At 46.4% G+C, this 12,125-nt stretch overlaps 1 protein-coding gene across 1 annotated transcript; it reads left to right on the forward strand.

Moving 5' to 3' along the window:
- The first annotated feature begins 4,864 nt into the window (after nt 1-4,864).
- LOC144160661 (uncharacterized) lies at nt 4,865-11,528 on the forward strand. The gene is made up of 2 exons (XM_077691882.1): nt 4,865-5,093; nt 11,083-11,528. Exons 1-2 carry the CDS (start codon nt 4,865-4,867, stop codon nt 11,526-11,528), a joined length of 675 nt encoding a protein of 224 aa, XP_077548008.1.
- Nucleotides 11,529-12,125: the final 597 nt, after the last annotated feature.

Raw genomic sequence — 12,125 nt, forward strand, 5'->3', positions numbered from 1 at the left:
TCCCTCATAGCGGGTCGACTTGTTTGTTTCAAAATTTGGCCAGTCAGAGAAAATCATGAGCTGGCCAAGCAGAACTACAGTTGGCGGCATAGCCCGTCGGCAGTGAGGGGTGACCTTTCTTTAAAGGCTGTGGCAGTTTCGAGGGCAGTTCGGACAGCGGATACAGACAAAGGTATAGGGAAACTAGAAATCACTGACACAACCTCCAACGACAGCAAGCTCTCGTCTTCGTCAATGCAAAGCTCTGGCGCAAGTTTCTCATGTGTCTGAGGTTTCGTATATGAGGCGATGTTTTTCCGGCGTGGGGTGCAAGAATACTGGGCAGGGATTTTGAAGGGGTTAAGCAAGAGAAGAATGTGAAGTCCGTAGTATGGCGAAGGGGGATACCAGGTTTATGAATCATCGTTAATACCTGGAAGCTAGGTGCGGGGCCATTTGGCAGAATAAACGGAGGTAGTGTTTATTTCGATCAGGGTGGGTCTGAGGTTTCAGGAGCGCTGCGATTGAATGAGCAGTGCTATAAGTCCAATATCTATTACAAGAGTTTTTCCCATGAAGTAAGTTTCACTAAATGTCCTGCGAGAATTGCTTTTATATTAGCTAGTTTCTAAGCACTGCTGTATACGGTCTCGTTTTGCCCCGCATTCGTGAACGTGGGAGGGTCAAGACACCCTACAGCCGAGAGACGAGCCTACTAGTGGTAACGATGGGCTGACCTCGCGCAGCTTAGCTCGTCAGTGTTTACTTGCTGCGATAAAAAATGTTGCCCTCCGTGCCTTGCCCGACCAGCAAGCCTCGCTGCCAACGAAGATTACTGGTCCCGGGTGACGTTACGTAGTTGTTACAGTTACTTTTGCACTACTGGCCTCGTGTTAAAGCGATAAATGATGGTGATGCATTGGATTAAGAATAAAATAATTCTCCACCCACTTAAGGGCAGTGCTGCCGGGAAATTAATCTAGTGCACGAGCGGTACACCCGAACAAAGTGAATTCACAATAACGCGCGGAGCATCATACTGTTATGAATAATATTAAGAGTCAACTTTTGTTATGTCCATGGGTACTGCATCCGCTTTTCGTATTAAAGTGGCTGACGCATTGGTCTCTGTTGGGATTACAGGTGCCCTCCAATCTGGAAGTTGGAGTGCTGTCAAGCAGAATGGGCGACCGAGAACGGCCACCTATAATACAGTAAAGTTCTTGGAAGAAGTTTCCTCAGAATATTTCGTAATTCGCAAACGGTAATTTTATTGTATCTCACAGTGCAGCGTACGTTATTAGGAAGTAAATATATAGGCGCTTTGGGATTACAACTTTGAGATTACAAGTGGCCTTTATGTCGGGAGAGAAGGTGGTAGCGATCTTATAAATGTGACCAAGTGGGGTGACTAGAAATAAAGCGACAGGACAGAGAGAGCATTTATTGAAAAGTATTTCACCCAAGTTTTCTGTTGTTACCCAGTGTTTAGGGGTGGTTTCTCCTATAAAAACCACGGACACGTAAATCTCATTTCTCAAAAATGGCGTGTTTCCTCCGTGTGCAAGGAGGTGGTTCTGGGGGGCTAACAAAGTGGAAAATATATTTTTGACATCTAACAAAGGGAAGTGATTAAAGGGCTCAGGGTGGATCACTCTGACAAAAAAAAATATTTGGCAGACGTGCCACGTTACTCATTTAACAAGGCGGCGTCAAAATCATTGTAGAAAACCTGCCGACGCTAATGGTGGCTGTTTATGAGCACAAGTGATAGGCCGGCGGGAAGAGGCAGGTACTGCAAGAACATTATTTATTTATTATTTATTTGTGGAATACTGCAGGCCAAAAAGGCCCAAGCAGGAGGGGCACAAACACAACTACAAGATCAGTACATGAGTGACACAGCTTGACTAAAATACATCTGCGTAAGAGGATAGCGAGTAGAAGAAAAACATCACAACAACAACAAAAAAAAGCAAGCAAAAATGCGACATATAGTTGGCACTTACAGTCGGAAATATTACTTAAAAGGCGCAGTTGGGATTGCTTCTCTATTATAGGAGTTTTTTCCAGACAGTGCCTATTACTCCGGCAACCAGGACTAGTACGGTTTTAGGAAGAATAACTGCAGACACATTGGAAGTACAGATGTAGCATTAGGGGGAGGGCGTTAGCCATGCATAAAAAGGCATAGCAAGAGGGAACATCTTTAGTGGTGACATCCTACAAGCAAAGGGAAACAAAGAGCGCTGTTCGGTTTCCTATTTAATTATCATGCAGACGTGTTTTTTGCCGTTTCAAATTTACAAGTGGTGATTGGGCTTAAAGAGGCTGAGCTATCGACAAAATAAGACGCAAACAAGCGTGGCGACTTCAAACAAGTTTAGTACAAGTGGACAGTGCTAATTATTCTTACCAAAACATCTCGGGAAAGGTGCTTGTTACTTCACCTCATTGGGGAGCATCGTTTTAATGAAAATCAGTGTACGCACACTTAGTAGCACCGATTGGAGCTTTAAGTGGTCTCCTTACTGGAAGAGCCAGTAGTAGGAAGCAAACAGTGCGCGACGCATATTTGCGACTCTCCAGAAGAGGAGGCACCAATATAGCACTGACAACAATGGTGTTTTATGTTATAAATATTTGTAATGGTCTGTTATTTCTGCTTCTACCTGGGAGCTACAAATTCTAGAAAAAGCAGCTACATACGCACTATTGGTGCTGCTTCCCGAAACAAAGTGGGGAGACAAAAGTGAAGCGCCAGTGTTAGAAAGTGATATAAAGCCAGGCGTAGAGTGTAGAACACAAAAAAACCAAGGGACAAAGCGGGTACCCCAAAGATTGATAATATATTAAACGAATATTTCCCATATAGTTCTCGTTTCTCTGTCGACACAGACGGAGCCGGATTCACTAAGAAATCAGCAACGCATTCACGGGTTTGCTTTTTTTACAAGTTGTGTATCAACGTTGAGATGTGATAAGGGCATTTAGTCCTGATGTGCTGATGTTGCTCCGAACAAAGCGGAGTGAGTCGAATAGTAGTGTGGGAATTGCTCATATACTAAAACATTCTGTGAACCAGGGTTCTTACATCCTCGAGATGGGGGTGCGTTTCCAGAAATAAAAAAATACAACGACGTAAGTGGTACCTGTTGTATCATGCCGGAAGCATCCGAAGATGGTGAGGCACCGGCCGTCGCCGACAAACACTTAAACCTAACTTTCATTCAGATGCATTCATTATATGTTTTTTTTTATACAAAGTACCTTAAAGGCCCACAATGGCATTGAGTAAAGGGGCTTGTGGAGGAATTAACAACAAATAAACGAACAAAATTTATAGAATAACTAGTCATGTCACATACTAGATATCAACAAGTCAAGCAAGCACTAAACAAGGAACTTCATCACATCATCATCACAAAGCGAAGATCATTATTCAACAAATAAGAACATCAAATAAAACGCAATGGGAAACTAAGAAAAAAACTGTTGCGAATGAAATCATTCCTGTTTAATGTGAAAAATGCATCTGCAAGTGATGGCGTAATATATCTGGGTTAGTTATCGCCGCGATCGTATGAGGAACATCATTCCACAAGCTAATAGAACGCAGAAGAGTGGATGAAATATTATATATATATATATATATATGTGCGTGTGTGTGTGTGTGTGTGTGTGTGTGTGTGTGTGTGTGTGTGTGTGTGTGTGCGTGTGTGTGCGTGCGGGTGTCTGTGTTTGTGTATTTATATATACAGTCCACTGCACTTATAACAATATCCATGTGCCAAAGAAATCCCATCGTTATTGTTGTATAATTGTCTGTTAGATTTCGGTTCCGAGATCACTGCCGCTAGTGGTGCCAGTGTTTAGCTATACAGGGTGACCCAGCTATCATGAACCAAGATTTAAAAAAAAGTAATGGCGTAACTCGAAGAAAACCTAGTGGATAATGTTTGCAGTACTGTGACAAGCGGACAGCATTTTTTTCGTTAATGAGACTTAATTATTTTATTGTAAATAATTATCTAACTCCCAAAGTACTGTCCTAATCACTAAAGTGTCAAAGAGGCACTCAAAGAGGCGGTATTTCCAGCGACGAACTAATTGCATACACATTTATTCTGACTGTTAAAGAAAACCCGCGAAATATGAAAAATACCACGTGACGGCGCGTCCGCGCGCATCGTAAAGCAACGCCCTCAAACAGGCTGCCTTTGAGTTAGCTAGAATGAAATAAACAAAAGAAAGAAAGAAGAAATCGCCACCGAGTTCGTGACTTATCTGCACACGCGCCTTATCAAGGTGATGCGCTGTCTATTCGGGTGGGTAACACCGGAAGCAGTTGCTTTCAATCAGTTTATTTGGGGACGCTGCTTTACAATGCGCGCGGATGCACCGTCACGTGGTATTTTTCATATTTCGCGGGTTTTTATTATCAGCCAGAATAAATGAGTACGCAATTATTTCGTCGCTGAAAATACCGCAGTTAGATGCCCCTCGTCGATACCTACAAATGCCTCATTGACACTTCAGTGATTAGGACAGTAATTATCGAGTTAGATAATTAATTTTAAATAATTTTTTTAAGTCTCATTAACGAAAAAAATAGTCACCGCTTTTCCACAGTACTACAAACATTATCCACTAGGTTTTCTTCGAGTTACGCCATTACTCTTTTTTTAAAACTTGGTGCATGATAGCTGGGACACCCTGTATAAGCATACGCAAGTAACAATAAAGGGTCTTTTGTTCCGATGTGCAATAAAGCTCTCTAGTCATTTATTCAGCGGCAGTACACGCCGCCACTACATTGGCGACGTGGATGCTCGTTTAGGAGGGGGCGTGATTTTCGGGATTTACTTTAACTGTTTGCTCGGCCATGGGTGTTTCCGGCCTGGCACCATCGCCATCGTTCGGGCCCACGCCCGGCCGTCCTGCTGTTCCCTGGCTGCAATGGACCCGCATCTTCGAGAATTTTCCGCTCACATCGGATGCCTCGGAATGCGCGCTCGGCCGTCGCAAGCCTCTTCTATTCCACAACGTTGGCGTCGAAGGCCATCGCATATTTCACGCTCTGCCGCTTGCCGCCTCGGCCAACGCCAATACCGGTGAGCAATCAACTACTGATACAGAATCTGTAGCTATCAAGGACTACTCAGACAAAGCATGAAGCGTCGTCGTACGATATCGCTGTCGCTGCGCTGCATGCGCACTTCACGACAACAATCAATAATGTGGTCGAACCGCACCGTTTCGGTAGGCGCATCCAGCATGTCTGTGAAGCAATCAATTAGTACGTTACCACGTTACGTGAGCTTTCAGCTACGTACTCTTTTCATTCTCAAGAAGATTCCATGCATGACCAGTTCGTTGCGGGTGTATGATCTCGGAAATTGCCCGAGCAGTTGCTTCCTGAAGGGTCTTCTTTCTCGTTCGCACCAGCTGCACTTATAGGGACGGCGTTTAAACAGGCAACCAATGACCTCCAAAAATATTTCACTGCAGATGTTCAGCGCACAAATGCTCGTGTAAAAAATTCTTCGTCCGCCCCTTTTTCCGCCGGCACCTCAAAGCGCTCACGCAGCGTCCAGACACATTGTTACCGCGGAGGTTCACCTCGGCACAACGCTGCTTCATTCCGCCGCCCCGCGAAAAACAAGCGTTGTCATGGGTGCGGTATGATGGGTCATTTTCTCTTGGTCTGCATGAAAGACACCGCTTCGGTTAGTGAACTACATGGCGAAAATTTGCCAACTGAAGAAGTATTAGACATTCTGGCTTTGACGACAACCACGCGTCCCGCAATCTACGTATCAGTAGCAGTTGGTCGAAGGAAGTTAACCTTCCTCGCGGATTCTGTGTGATATCTTTCAATTTTGACGCATGACCTGTTTCGGCAGCATTTTGATGGACAGGCGCTTTCAGCCCCTTGAGTTTGGTTACTGGATTATTCGAATAAGGAAATTCCAGTGTGTGGTTGCTTCTTTGCCGATGTCGCGTAAAATACCTGCACAGCAGTTCGTAATTTTTATGTCGTTGATCAAGAAATGTCGCTTTTGGGTATTGATGCAAAGGAGGCGCTCCGTCTGGAGATTGATTGGACGCCACTACAGTGCCTTGAAACCACAGCGATGCGTAGTAACGCTCAAACGGAGCACTCTGTAGTCAAGATAGAAGGGGAGCAGCCCATTCACCTTCCAGCAGAATTAGTTGAGGAATTCGGGGATATTTTAAATCCAGGATTTGGCACCGCGAAAAATTTCGTGCACCGCGTCTAAACGCAATCGACAGTACAAACAGTGGCGTCAAAACTGCGGCTCCTTCCGCTTTCACTGCGTCCACGAGGTTTCGAAGAACTCCGCTGCTTAGAAAAAATGGACGTGATAGAGCGAGTTCAGGCATCGGAATGGGTCTCCCCCATTGTCGTAGTTGAAAAGAAGGACGGAGGCATCCGCCTGTGCGTAGATCTTCGGCAAGTAAACAAAGCCGTCGTAGCAGATAGCTTTCCCCTCCAGCATACCGAAGAGCTATTGCACAATCCAGGGGGGGCAACACACTTTTCAACGCTGAATATCGCTTCTGCTTACCATCAGGTATGCTTCACACTGAATGCCGCGATTTAACGCCATTTATAAAACGCGACGGCCTCTTTCGTTTTAAGCGCACGTGTGTTGGGCTCACTTCAGCCCCATCTGCTTTTCAAAGTATGAGGTCGAAAATTCTGCAGGGTTGCTGCGGCGTCCTGTTCTATGTTATGATGTCATTACGTCAGCAGGGGCAGAGAGGAGCACAGGACGAATCTTACCGCAGTGCGGAGGTTCAAAAAAGAGTCTGGACTGAAACTAACAAAAATGTGTCATCAATGTGCCGGAGCTTGCGTTTTGCGGCCATAGGATCACCGCAAACAGTATTGAGCCGTTAGAGAAAAATGTTGCTTTCATTCAAGACACGCCAGCACGCGCTGACCCAGCCAGCCTTAGATCATTTCTGGGATCGGTCGAAATAATATGCTAGGTTTATTCCCAACTTCGCTGACATTGTCGAACCAATGCGAGTTCTTCGAAGAAAGGGGCAGTGGTTTGTTTGGTCTTAGGATATAGACGCTAGTTTCAGAAGGACCAAAGACGCGCTGGCATCTAGCACAATACTGAGAATGTTCGATGCATCTCTTCTAGTTTTAGTGGCCACTGACGCATCACAGTACGGTATCAGAGTGGTCCTACAGCAGGTGGACGGACATGAACTGCGCACTGTCGCTTTTGCGTCTCGAGCTCTTTCGCCATCGGAGAGGAAATATTCGGTAGGAGAAAGGGAAGCGCTTGCCTGTGTTTTGGCATGTGGGAGATGGCACGTGTACCTGTGGGGCGCCACTTCACGTTGCTCACTGATAATCAATCCTTGGTTGCATTGCTCTCAAATCAAGGGACCGGAATGCGCCAATTACAGATAACGAGATGATAAGCAGAACGCGTGCTACGTTACAGCTATACAGTTGAGTACCGTAAGAGGTCGCAAAATCAACTGGCGGACGCACTCTCACGCTTTACCGCGTCGTCTTTCCACTAAAAAGAAACCCCTGTTAGATGAGGTGGTATCAGTTTTCGGAATTCCTTTTTGCATTACCAGAGAACAGTTTGAGCAGGCACAATTGCAGGATAGCGCATTGGAAGGAAAAAAGATCGATGTGCAATCGTCGTGGCCAGCACACAAATCCTTGTCGGCTATATTCAGCCGTTCTTCAAAGTACGTGACGAGCTTTCGGTGCTATACAATCTGGTATTGCTTGGTGAACGGCTTGTGGTTTCCACGTCACTCACGTAGCAGGTAGTATCAGCAGCTCATGAGGCGCATCCCGGAGTGTTGCAAACAAAAGCGCGGCTTCTGGAGAACTATTTGTGGCCAGCCATCGACGGCCAAGTCGAGCTAGCTATTCAGAGATGTTGCATATTTCAGCAAGCAGGCAAATGTACAAAAGTGGGAGCTGCACCATTGCATGCGGTCCCCTTTCCAGATAAGCTGTAGCAGAAGCTGGGCATGGACATTGTCGGTCCATTTCAGCGGGCGACTTGGGATTAGATATGCAATCGCGCTGGTAGAATATCATTTTAAATGGCCCGAAGTACAATTCTGTGGGGCCACAACAACCAGAGCAGTAAAGCGTTTCTTATTGTCTGTGTTCGCACGTGAATGCTACCCAGATGAGATTATTTGCGATAATGGTCAACAGTTCTCCTCCCGAGAATTCGAGGCGTTTTTGCAAGGTCGTGGCATGAGCTCAAAGCATTCGTCCGTGTACTACCCACAAGCAGACGGCCAGGTGGAGCGATTTACCTGAGTATTAAAAAGCTTCATTTAGGTGGCGGTTCTTGAGGAGCGACCCTCGCGCCAGGTGGTAATAGAGAATCTGGATGTTTACCGATGTACACCGCATGCTACAACGGCGCAAGCTCCAGCGCTTCTGCTGCACGAACGGCTGCCAACAACTCGGTTGGATGTCGTCGGTCATCCTTCGGGCGCCTTCTTTGACAATCTTGAGTTGGAACTCTGGGGTTTACGTGAGCTGGTGAAGGAAAACCAACAGGACAGCAAACAATACACGGATGTTCGTAGCGCTGCAAGAGACACCAGAGTTGACGTTTGTGACTTCGTGAGAGACAAGAAACCCACAATGACATTGAAAAGCCACATGGAATTCAGCCGCACAAGAGAGATGATCAGCAGGAAAGGACCAGCCTCTTTCCGTCTCGATGATGCTAAAATGTATGACGCGCAGAAGTTCTCAAAGTTTCCGCGAGCTTATCCCGCCCTTTATACGTGGGTACGAAACAGTACAGGTAGCGATAGAGAGTCTCCGCCTACATGTGAAAGCCCTCATCTAGGCGGCCCTACCCCAGGGTTAACACCGAGGACCTTTGCGGCTGCTCCTTCGGCTGCGGAAGCGCCCATGTCCCCGGCTGCGCAAGTGCCCATGTCCCCTTCGGCTGCGCAGACGCACAGGTCACCTGCTGCTACGCAGTCGTCCAAGTCTTTCGGAGCAGTCAGACCGCGCAGGGTGCAACCACCAAGGAAGAGACGACCACCAGAGCGCTCTGGCTACAATGTGTAGTGCGCAATGTTGTGCTGCAGAGAATGGAACTGACGCGTATCCAGAGGGTTGCATATCTTTTGTAAATGATGTGAACTTGTATTTGTATATAGCTATGTTCATTGAAATGATTGTATTTTTGTGTAGTATTTTAATATGTATTGACGTACTAACTTAATACATTAATATTCTATGTAGCTGTTTTTGAGGAAGGGAATTTGTTGTATATTTGTCTTTTAGGTTTCGGTTCAGCAATCTCTGCCGCTAGTGGTGCCAGAGTTTTTTAGCTATACAAGCATGCTCAAGTTCGAATAAAGGGTCTTTTCTTCCGATGTGCATTAAAGTTGTCTAGTCATTCATTCTTAGGCGGTACACGCCGCCTCAACAGTTACAACCGATAATTCTTATAAACGGGTTGCGAAATAAAAACACGGAACAGGGCTCAAAACAATTTTATTCGCATGTCAGCAAGCTGGTACTACTACTAATTTGCAGAAACGAAGCCACAGTCAGTCATGTTTGTTTGTCACGTGTGAACCTAGCGCAAATCTTTTCCAAAAGCAAATATTGGTGCTTCATCTAGCTGAGGTATGTCCTTTGCGGAACCAAAGCCCCCGAGGGACTGTGTCACGCATTGGGCCTTTTACGAAGACATTACCTGAGTAGGCTGCACAATCGCGTCGTTAGAGTCATCACTGTTGCTCTTTTGGGGCCGAATATAACCGGATTCAATCGTTATATCTGATATTGCAGCACTGGATCATTGTAATAAGCTGTTTATTTTACACAGGAAAGAATACAAAAGTTGATGGTGCCATTTCTGTTCATTGTTATATCCGATATGTTGTTATAAAGCGTGTTAGAAGTGGACTCGGCTGCAATAGTATATTTATATATATATATATATATATATATATATATATATATATATATATATATATATTGTGAGCATGTTATGCTCACACCACCACCATGCGTTATGCTGGTTGCGGACACTCAAAAATTTATCAGGGCGCATCGGGCGCTGGGTTCTACGACTTCAGGAATATGATATCACCGTCACTTAAAAGTCCGGGACGCACTTTCTCGGTGCCATCTTGAGTCGTCTACGGCTTCCGCGTCATCGTCACCCGATACCGCCCTCCTTATCGCACCTGTCAACCACGCAGCATTTGATAACAGCCTGTCTCATTTGCCTACTCTTCAACGAGCACACACATACTGCCGCACTATAATCGATCGGCTTACCGGCTCAATTCAACCCCAGAACAGTCGGGCGTGTCGGCAGCTTCAGCAGTTTCAGTTTTTTAATGGTGTTTTGTACCGTTCCAATCACCACTCGTCGGGCAACAGATGGGTCCCCTTCGCACCGCGCGCCATTCGACAGCAAATATTAGAAGCCCTCCACGACGATGCATCAGCGGGTCACCTAGGCTTCCACAAAACTTACGACCGCGTCCGCTCTCGTTTCTTCTGGCCTGGCCTCTCCACCTACGTTGCCCGCTACATCGCTTCGTGCCCGTCTTGCCAGAAGCGGAAAAAGCCAACATCTCCGCCTGCTGGACTTCTACAGCCGCTTCCTTGCCCTTCGGAGCCCTTTCACACTGTTGGCATAGATCTCTACGGACCTTTGCCTTGCATGGCTACCGGCTTCCGGTGGATTATAACCGCCGTAGACCATTTAACCCGCTACGCAGAAACAGCGCCCATTCGCTCTGGTTGTGCAGCCGAGGTAGCAGACTTCTTCTTGCGTGCCATAGTGTTGCGCCATGGCGCGCCCCGTGTTCTTTTGAGCGATCGCGGCAAGACGTTTCTCTCCAGCACTGTTGAAGAAGTTCTCCGCACTGCAAACACAGTTCATAAGACCACTTCCGCTTACCATCCGCAGACGAACGGTCTGACTGAAAGCTTCCACCGGACTCTTTCTGAAATGATTTCTATGTACATCCGGCCTGACCACACCAACTGGGACACAATTCTACCATTCGTTACTTTTGCATACAACACGGCAGTTCAAAAGACTACTGGTTACTCACCCTTCTTGCTCGTCTACGGCCGCGATCCCTCATTCATGCTGGATGCTAGTGCATTTAGTGCTCCTGTGCATAACTCCAGCCCGTTACACGAGGAGTTCATCTCCCGCCTCAACTACTACCGTCGGCTTGCTAGACTCAATACGGAAGCCAGCCAAAGAGATCGCAAAGACCGCTATGACTCCAGTCACCGCATTATCCGCTTCCGCCCTGGTGACGAGGTGCTACTGTGGACGCCCACACGCAAACCTGAGCTCTGCGAAAAATTTCTTCACCGTTTCACAGGCCCGTACACCATCTTAGAAGAAACTTCGCCCGTTAACTACCGCGTCACTCCGTGCAGTGCTCCTGTCGATCGTCGCTACCGTGGCACAGAAATAGTGCACGTCTCACGACTCAAGCCTTTCGTGCGTCGCTCCTCTTGACGAACCCCGGCCAGGAGGCCGCCTTCAAGCGGAGGGGGAAAGTATTGTGAGCGTGTTCTGAGCATCGCGTCGTATTTACAGTGACAGGCTCGTATATTGTGGGCACCATCCTGTGCTTCATCTTCTTCCTTTCATAATCATCTTCATCACCATCCTACCAACCCTCCTCTTGCGAAGATCATCATCGGAGGCTGGTTCCGAGTCCGCGGCGGTTGCGACGCTTCCCAATAAACGTCCTCCTACTCCTGTCACTTCAGGCCCTCTCAATATATATAGATAAATAAATATATATATATATATATATATATATATATATATATATATATATATAAGGGTATGCGACCAGCAGTTTCCGGTCGGTTGATACGAGAGTTAGTAAGAAAGTCGCCTAAATTCAGTCGTATTACGCCGTTTTGAAACGCGTGGTGGTTCCTGGAATATGCTTTTTATGCTTTCACTTTGGCTTACGATATTTTATTAGTATGGTTGACGCCCTTGGAGCGGAAGATGAGTGGGTTAAAACAACATTTAATTGGGGGTTGACGTTCGGGGCTTTTTTCTTAAAGATTTCTAACGGTCTAATTCGTTGCCTCGCAC

The sequence above is a fragment of the Haemaphysalis longicornis genome, unplaced genomic scaffold (assembly GCF_048455015.1).
Source record: "Haemaphysalis longicornis isolate Haplotype H1 unplaced genomic scaffold, Haemaphysalis longicornis Haplotype H1 scaffold_11, whole genome shotgun sequence".
Lineage (NCBI taxonomy): Eukaryota > Metazoa > Arthropoda > Arachnida > Ixodida > Ixodidae > Haemaphysalis > Haemaphysalis longicornis.

Excerpts from the sequence above, each read along its gene's own strand:
- LOC144160661 (XM_077691882.1), top strand. The coding sequence starts at position 4,865 with ATGGGTGTTTCCGGCCTGGCACCATCGCCATCGTTCGGGCCCACGCCC. Across the intron at positions 5,094-11,082 it reads CTCGGCCAACGCCAATACCG|TTCAAAAGACTACTGGTTAC; the intron begins GTGAGCAATCAA and ends ACAACACGGCAG.